The sequence below is a fragment of the Haliotis rubra genome, unplaced genomic scaffold (assembly GCF_003918875.1).
Source record: "Haliotis rubra isolate DU_JTF1 unplaced genomic scaffold, ASM391887v1 Scf1236, whole genome shotgun sequence".
In the NCBI taxonomy this organism is placed as follows: domain Eukaryota; kingdom Metazoa; phylum Mollusca; class Gastropoda; order Lepetellida; family Haliotidae; genus Haliotis; species Haliotis rubra.
The window spans coordinates 160,691-170,401 of NW_025765155.1; the positions used below are offsets into that span (position 1 = coordinate 160,691).

At 40.8% G+C, this 9,711-nt stretch overlaps 1 protein-coding gene across 1 annotated transcript; it reads left to right on the forward strand.

Annotated features, from left to right (window-relative positions):
* The first annotated feature begins 1,567 nt into the window (after window positions 1-1,567).
* Window positions 1,568-2,995, forward strand: LOC124266178 (beta-1,3-galactosyltransferase 5-like). The gene has a single exon (XM_046700982.1). The coding sequence runs from the start codon at window positions 1,650-1,652 to the stop codon at window positions 2,613-2,615; it is 966 nt and encodes a 321-aa protein (XP_046556938.1). The 5' UTR covers window positions 1,568-1,649; the 3' UTR covers window positions 2,616-2,995.
* Window positions 2,996-9,711: the final 6,716 nt, after the last annotated feature.

Consider the following 9,711-nt stretch of genomic DNA (forward strand, 5'->3'; position numbering starts at 1 on the left):
TTAAAATCAAAAGTTGGGAAAAACGACACAGTCATAGAATATTTAACAATCAAACTTTAGTTGTGTTCAAAACTACGAAACCATTTTATTCTACTTCCGTGAGTACTTTTAGGTATTATTTTCGTTCCAGATTTTCAAAATGTATTATTTCTGTTACTTGATGTTGTAAAGAAGACACGATTTTGATATATATTTCAAGTCAAATAATAACCTCTTGAAACTATTTATTTCTTATCAAACTATGTATCAAGTTTTAGTTATGATATCAGTTGAATTTTCATTCCGTGTTTGATAAAATTAATATTTCATTAAAATACTCAATCAATCATAACAGCAGATTTAGAAAGTGAATTGGATTCTAACTACTAAATGAAACACTTTCAATCAAACAATGCGTTCTTTTGATAATATTTCTTTATTATTGTTTAATTAGCATTATTGTTTAATTACTCATGAGATACTAAAAACAATTATAAACGAAGTAACTGTTTCTTTAGAAACCATGGATGCATGTACATTTTAATCAACCAGTATATTCACTCATTGGGGTGATTTGTCGATAAATATTTGTCATGTTTTGTCTCTCATAATTCCTATGGAATGGCTTGTGTAAAGTGTTAAAACAGTGTTAAAAATAACAATAAAATTTACATTACATATAAACAGTGCTGCATATATGTAATGTAACACAAGATAAGACGTTAATAAAATATCTGTCTATCTGTCTGTCTGTCTGTCTGTCTGTCTGCACTGTTAGGCGTTCTGTGAAATACACACTATGCCGGAATCGCACGTAAAATTATAATCACTGCTCGACGTATTACGTATTGTAATCTGTTTATTGTATAACCAGCTAGGTTTGTACTCAACGTACACCTTCGTCTGAGTCAACGTATGGTTCTGAGCTAGCTCCCCTGTCGACACATTCGCGTTGACAAATCTACAAATATAAACTCATAGACAAGTCCACTGTGCAAAATAAACAGCTTTTGAACTCTTATAACGAACTTACGGATATCAGTTTTTGGTCCCAATCACTTGCTGTGTGCGTGGCATAGGCTGATCCATCCAGATAGTGTGTGTGTTGGGGGGGGGGGGGGAGAGAGACGGTGCCCGCTCCTTTTGTCCTGAAAGTTTATTAAGTTAAACCTCTCGTGTAAACGGGTGAAAATGAATCGTGCACACCCTTTTGTCAAGAGTGTACACCGCCCCACTCCAACCCCCTTCTCATTAAGCTGTATCCGCCGTGGTTCATTTGAATTGATAAACCGCCCAAGTAAGATAGGAAACTGTGAGAAACTTAGATTTCCTTAATTCTGATCGATGGCATAACATTAAAATGTGGAATGGGATAAATATGATTCTTGTCCAAGCTAATTTTCATAAGATCGATAGTCACCTGTGCAAATACGCATTAAGATTTGGATTATTTGTAAGCCAGCCAGCTCACAATAGGCCATAGCCGTCGCTAAGGCATTTAGGACCTACCCAATGACCGTGAAGGGGCGCCACGACCCCGACATAAAAATAGCCTTTTGTAAGTTCATTCGCTGTGATAAGCGGGTGAGCTTCGTGAGGAAGGTCTACCACGAGTGTTATGGATTCATGCGGGTGCAGTTCTCAATACGCTGTCGAAAAGGGTGAATTTAATGGAATCCATTTCTCCGCCAATGCGGAAAGCTTGCTTGAAGAAGATACTATTGACCTTAATAGCAGGTCTGTTCGTCGCAGTGTATTTTATACCTAGTAATGTTTTTCCAACAGAAGAGTATTTCGTCCTGCGTAAAGAGACACTGAACCTACTCGATCACGGAGTGTTGTTGTCGCCCTCACACAACTCGTGTGCTAGCGGACTAGACTTGCTTGTGTTGGTGCTCTCTGTCGTTGGAAGCAAGGACAAAAGATGCAGCATTCGCAACACATGGGGCCGGGTTAACCAACCATGGCCTTTACTCAATTCCCGACCTACTATGAAGGTTGTATTTCTTTTCGGGGTTGCTCCGACACCCGAGGAAAACCTGGAGCTAAAATACGAGTCTACACTACACAACGACATCCTGCAGATAAATGCAACTGAATCTTATTTTGTACCAACGCTGAAGATCCTAATGGCTTTCAAATGGATGAAAGAAGGCTGTTCAAGTGTGAAGTATGTACTGAAGACGGATGACGATGTGTTTGTGAATTTGCCGTTTATGATGGAGCGAGTTAACAGCATGAAAGGACGTTTTATTCTCGGAGACAAGCTTCCATATGCATTGTCGCATCGATCTGGAAAACACACTGTGTCATCCAAAGAGTACCCGTTTGTTTTCTATCCGCCATATTTGATTGGATATGCTTACATCATGACAGGTGAAGTGGCGTTGTCGATGCTGAACGCATTCTACCACATGCCTTTCTTAAAAATCGAGGATGTTTACATTGGGGGTATATTACCCAGAGCGACTAGTACTTCAGTGATGCAAATCCACCCTTCTTGGATTGACAATGGTCAAAAGGTAGACATTTGTGATTTTGTACAGAGGAAATTGATAGCTGGTGCTAATATTGATAATGATGTTATTTATAAAATTTGGCAAACTTTTAAAGAACCATGGCGTTGTAGAAAATGATTTATGTTTTCACCCCGTGTGTCTGCTCACTGTCTTCAACCGTCCACTCGTTACACTGGATACACTTCCGATCAACAAATAAACAAGGCACAAATATACAATATCTTGTTTAACCGCATGACAACACCATAAACGAGGCAGTACCAGTGTTATTTGGATCGAATTTGATTGCCTTGGGTATTCTAACACTAAAATTAGACAACGATTCAATATAATATACGCTTATTGTGTAGGGAATCGATCTTCACTACGACTAGTAAACGTCATTATGCTTGCCATCACATAGTGTTGAAAACTGCCGCCATAGTCTCAGTCCGTATTCTGTATGTATGACGGTTAACGAAATATTTTGAATAAACATTGGTTGTATTTATTTTCTAGAATTGCAAGTCGTCTTGTTTTTTCAAACAAACTTTTTAAATACAAAAATGAAGGGGTGTGTGTGTCTGTATGTCCAGGTGTATTCATTTCCCGAGTCACGTAAATTGAATATATCTCACTAACTGATGAACTAATGAAATAAAACGGTTGCCCGTTATGAACATGGCAACCAACACAGAGTCATTTGCAGGTCAGGTGTTTGTAATCAAAGTCAAACAATGGCCGGTTGGCCACTGAAGCATGACATTGTGCATGAGGTGAGGGATATTGCAGGCTGACCATACATTTGTCTCAAATGCGACACGTGACAGTCTGACCAGCATTCGACCCCCTGGGACAAATATAGAATGCTTTAGATCAGTCGGGATTTGACCCTCGGACAATGCCAAGGCAGGCTGGCTGGCAATAGCCACCAGAGCGGCGCCTAGCCATTGCTATGATACCATGTAGTCATCCATATCAAATCACAAATTAATTGATGTGGATCAGTGTGCGAAATAGCCACTGGCCCGCTAGCCTGTGGCGTGTACAAATCCAAAGACCAGCAAATCTCCACAGTCACTGGCCCGACTGGCTAGTGAATTTCTATGGGGCCATTTTGTAAATATATCACTCTCTCCGACTTGTTTAGTTATAATATATATACTTTTAAATCATGCAGGATTATGGCCTGATAAAAATATTCATCATATTAGCAGCTTAATGATGAAACCCGTGTCTAAATTCAAATTTAGGGCTAGTGGATTATTTTGTGGGCCAGTAACTTTCATGCATAGCTAGCCCGACTGGCTAGCAAAATTTGGAAACTATTTCACACACTGATGTGGACCCACTGACGGACTTCTGTATTTGAAGAGATAGTTATCTAACTACACAGACCGGGGTACTTGCTGGATATTCTAATATAAACACCTCACAGGCAGCTTCAATTGTGCAGTGTCTTATGTCATTATAATGTACTAAACACAATGAATTGTTTGTTTCATGATACTGCATAATAATAATTATCAAAACGTTTGGGGAATTAGCTCGGTTGGCAAGAGGTTCACTATGCCAAGTTGTAGATGAAACCCTCTTTCATTTACACTGCCCCCTGCCTAGGATGATATTTGTACATTTTATTTTCAGAATGTGTTTTATCATACACCTGTTGATATGACCTTTTTAAATCATCATAGCAATTTACCGCTTTTAGGAAGCATGTGCTTCAAAATATTTTATGTATATTTTTTACCTTATATTTAATACTCTATATTCATATATATCATATCATCTACATTTATGTATTTATATATTTAAATTATACCTATATAATATTATATCTCATTTTTACCTTATTATATAAAGTATTTATTATTTTGTAAAACAAAAAAAGTCTCTCATAACCCTTTTAGGAGGCATTTGTACTTTTACGTTTTAACATTTCAAATGCTGTATTTTAAACCATGTTGTACAAATAGTGAAACTATACTATTCACACTTTGCTAGGGGTCAAATCATTGATTCAACAGAAAACTATGGTGTGGGTTTGGTTTAAATATCTAAGCATATTGTAAGCATGGATCCTAGGTTTCAGTATGTCATTGCATTGCAGGACCCCATACCTGCTATGGACAGGTGTTGTGTACTTGTCAATGACTCGTTCCATGATTCGCAAAATGGTTGATTGGTGCCATGAAACCATTTTTATGGTTACTCATGTGCCAAGTGCATAAGGTTAGATTAAAGTGGCGGTTTGCCTTAAGAGGTGTTTCCATATTATTATTTATCCAGTTTTAAATGGATGCAGTCTCAAATTATAAATATATGTTTAAGTAAAGTTGGGATATTTTGTGATCTTATCAAAGTGTGATTAGTATATATTGTATTGTGCTATACCAACCCACACACAACACAAAACCTGAGTAAATATACGAGGAGTTTATTACACTGTCACAACATGAAAGTCAGAATTAGTCTTGTCTAAAATACAATATACAATCAGGTTTTATACCATGTTACAATCATTTATAGGAGTACATACTTTTCCCCCTGGTTCCCCCTTTATATATATATATATATCAAGAACAGCGATGCCATAACAGAATTACAGAGGATACATTGGTAACGATGAATATCAAGGTACACAATCTCATACAGCAGTCAGGAGCGGTGGGGGTAGTCTAGTGACGTGGATAAAGTGTTCGCTTGTCACGCCGAAGACCCGGGTTCGATTCCCCACATGGATACAATGTGTGAAGCCAATTTCTGGTGTCCCTCACCCAGATATTGATGGAATATTGCTTAAAGCGGCGTAAAACCATACTCACTCACTCCCTCACTCACTCACTCATACAGCAGTTGACGTATCATCATTGAACAGGGCACACCGACACACTCCAATACATAACCCGAGTGGGTAGTCACACAAAATATATATACCACCCGTCAAAAGTTAAGATTCACTTAAAACACTCACTATGTTATGTACATATAATACATTGTATATGGTTACATCGAAGATGAATTTCTCCACCAGATTGCATTGGGGAAACCAACTGCAAACCTTATGCGGATGAATTGCACGAGGATTATGGAATATTTAATGTTGAATGTATTGGTGAATGTGAAGATTCAAAATGTCATTTTGCGTGTCTTACACGATTCAGTGTCAATACTGAGTGTAACCTCCATGTGACTGTATGACAGCCAGCACCCTCCTCCTTATAACCCCTGTTAGTCTCCTGATCCTCTGAAGGGGCAGTCCACGCCATTCCTCGTGTAAAGCAGCTACCAGTTGGGCCAGGCTCTGTACAGGCGGATCCCTTTGTTGCACACGACGACCAGTCATGTCCCAGATTTGCTCCAAAGGGTTAAGATCGGCTCATTCACTCGTGAGATATGTCAGGGGGTGCTTAACTAAGTTCTTTGTGTAAATTAGTATACATACTACGAGGGGGGTATCAAAAAGTTCCAATTATCCCCAAGCAGTTATTGCGCAATCAGGATAAACTTTTGACTGTAACATCAGTGGTCCTTATCATTTAATGGACCATGTACTATCTACTTCACTACATTCAGTCTTGTGCTAGCACATCGTACACACCAGTACCCCCAAGTATGGAGAATATTGAGTCGCGCAGAGTAATTAAGTTCTTGCACTTGATGGGCTGCACTGCACGACAAATTCACGATGAGATGAAATCTGTTTAAGGTGATAATAACCCATCTTATGACACTGTTGTGACATCGAAAAGGAATTTCCAAAACTGGTCACATGTCCCCCCACAGATGAGCCAAGAAGTGGTCGCCCCTCATTTACTGATGATTTGGACACCGTGAACACAGTCGAGGCGCTGGTTCAGGAAGATCGCCGTGTAACAATACAAATGGTTATTCATGAGACCACCTTGAGTTATGGCAGTGCATGGAACATCATTCATAACCAACTGCACATGTCCAAAGTGTCAGCTCGCTGGGTTCCTCGCTTACTGACTCATCTTCAAAGACAGACTCGACGGGACATGTCACGACAGGCATTGGAGCTTCTGAAGTAGGGTGAAGAGGATTTCTTCAGATGTCTTGTAACCATGGACGAATGTTGGGTCTATTTGTAGGATCCTGAGACAAAAGAGATGAGTATAGAGTGGAACATGCCACGTCACCACCTCCGAAAAAGGCCAAGGTGCATGAAATCAGGGGACCTCTATTCAGCCGGTCTGTGCAAGGTCAAGAAACGGTGGCAGAAATGTGTAACTCGGGATGGTGACTATGTAGAGAAATCATAAGGACAAGAAAACAAAATAAAGTTTGTACCCTGAATAAGTTTTGGTGATAATTATAACTATTTGATATCCCCTCGTACATATACAGAACAGCATAGCGTTAATCAGTATTGCAATGAACTATCCTGAACAGTAGTACAGAATATTTGATAAATACATGATGACACATTCCACATAAACCTTAAAGTAGTGCCAAAGGTCGTTACATATAGTTAAGGTACTATACTATTAGATTTAACTTAGCATAACGATTTTATCAAATCAAAGTTACTTACCTGAGTGAATAAACAGGTGTTTACTAGACAACCACAGAATGATTTGTGACTATCGTCCCTATCATTAACCTATTCCGGCTATCGCATATAAACGCATTTACTGACTACACTTGCGATAATGTCGTTACTGTGAACTTGAGATTATATCATTTAGTTTCACCGAAGCATCGAGGGTAAATGTGGACAATGGATGTTCAGTTGCGAGTATGCCACGAAGGTTTATATGGCAGGCGCGTTTGACCAACGTTGAATATAAACAACCGTAAGGGCAGATAAATGTATTGCACCTTGGCTCTGTTAGCTAAAGAGATACTGGTCCCGGATTATGTCCGATGCTCTTTATCAGTGTGACTCTTGGCAGGTTTACGATAGTGTAACGTGGTCAGTTAAAACTTTGTCGGTTTCCTCAATGTTAATATAATGACAGGGGCAACTTGGGGTAAACGCACAACTCACAAGCGCATGGTTTTTAAAAGAGTAAAACTTGAAGTTTATTACTGCTGTTGTCTCGGTCGATGGTTATAATGAGCAGTGAACAAGGCATCCTATTGGCCACTGTCCGTACATACACATGCAGTCACTCGTATCGTCAAATACTCACTGGATACCATGCATGGTTTCATGACGGGGCACCGCTGAAGGTCCGGGTTAGAATGAACCTTCAGTAACCCATGCTTGTCGTAATAGGCGACTAACGGAATCGGGTGGTAAAGCTCGCTGACTTGGTTGACACATGACATCGTATCCCAGTTGCGCAGATCGATGCTCATGCTGTTGACCATTGGATTGTCTTGTCCAGACTCGATTATTTAATCCTAATTGTCAGTATCCTAAGAAAGCTCCAACACCGCTTCCGCCCGGAATCTTAATTGTCAGTATCCTGAGAAAGTCCCTACCCCGCTTCCTACCGGTATCCTAATTGTCAGTATCCTGAGAAAGCCCCAACACCACTTCCGCCAGGTATCTTAATTGTCAGTATCCTGAGAAAGCCCCAACACTACTTCCTACCAGGTATCCTAATTGTCAGTATCCTGAGAAAGCCCCAACACTACTTCCTACCAGTATCCTGAGAAAGCCCCAACAACACTTCCGCCCGGTAATTGTCAGTATCCTGAGAAAGCCCCAACACTACTTCCGCCCGGTATCTTAATTGTCAGTATCCTGAGAAAGTCCCTACACCGCTTCCGCCCGGTATCCTAATTGTCAGTATCCTGAGAAAGCCCCAACACTACTTCCGCCCGGTATCCTAATTGTCAGTATCCTGAGAAAGTATCCCCAACACTGTATCCTGAGAAGCCCCAACAACACTTCCGCCCGGTATCCTAATTGTCAGTATCCTGAGAAAGCCCCAACACTACTTCCGCCCGGTATCCTAATTGTCAGTATCCTGAGAAAGCCCCAACACTACTTCCGCCCGGTATCCTAATTGTCAGTATCCTGAGAAAGCCCCAACACTACTTCCGCCCGGTATCCTAATTGTCAGTATCCTGAGAAAGTACCAACAACACTTCCGCCCGGTATCTTAATTGTCAGTATCCTGAGAAAGCCCCAACACTACTTTCGCCCGGTATCATAATTGTCAGTATCCTGAGAAAGCCCCATCACCACTTCCGCCCGGTATCTTAATTGTCAGTATCCTGAGAAAGTCCCAACACCACTTCCGCCCGGTATTCCATCATGCACTCCATGTGTCCCTTTGGATGACACAGACAACACCGTCTACTCTTCTCTGGTCGTTCAAGGTGAGGTGAGGTGAAATAGGCCTTTATTAACGTCGTACTTGAAAATATTTCGCTCATATGACAGCGTGCATGCGTGTGTATGTATGGCTTGGACTAGCCCAGACTTAAGCTGGTTTTATAGTGCCTGCTCACTGAGATACCATGCCGCAGTGAAGCATGAATACCCCACTATTGACTCCGATCCAACCAGTCCTTGTTGCCATTAATGCCGAGCGCCAGGCAGGGATCAACAAGTACCATATTTTAACGTCTTTTGGTTTGAAGCAGCCGGGGATCGAACCCGCGACTTTCCGCTCTTCGGGCGGACGCTCCAACCACTATACCACGGAGGCGGTGCCGGATTGTACAGACTGTGTAGATACATCAAATTTACCTTATCGTAAAGTGAGGTAAATCCAAACCCATCTAAACCAGTGCTGCTCAAATATCTTTAATGCATTCTTCTTTTTAAATACCTCTCATATCTAATGTACATTTTCGGCTTGTCCTTGTTATTATACTCTCCAATGGAATAATAAATAATATTATTTGTATTATGTTTTAGAGATTAAGATAAAAATGCAGCAGAGAGGGTTCGGGTGATCCTGGCACAGTCAGGCTGGTAAGGCTCATCACCAGCTCAGGTAACAGGCTCAGCCCCCTCTGTAACGCAGCCCAAACAGCGAATGGGACTTCTCCCAGGAGACGCTGCCTAGTCTCTTTCCACCAAGAACTTTCCACCAAGAATATGTTGACTCCCCTACCCTGCAGCTGCAGATGCTGACAATGAGGATACCGGGTGGAAGTGGTGTTGGGGCTTTCTCAGGATACTGACAATTAGGATACCGGGCGGAAGTAGTGTTGGGACTTTCTCAGGATACTGACTATTAGGGCATCATTTTTTTATGTGTTTCACGAGTTTTATGCTGCATTTAGCAATATTCCAGCAATATCA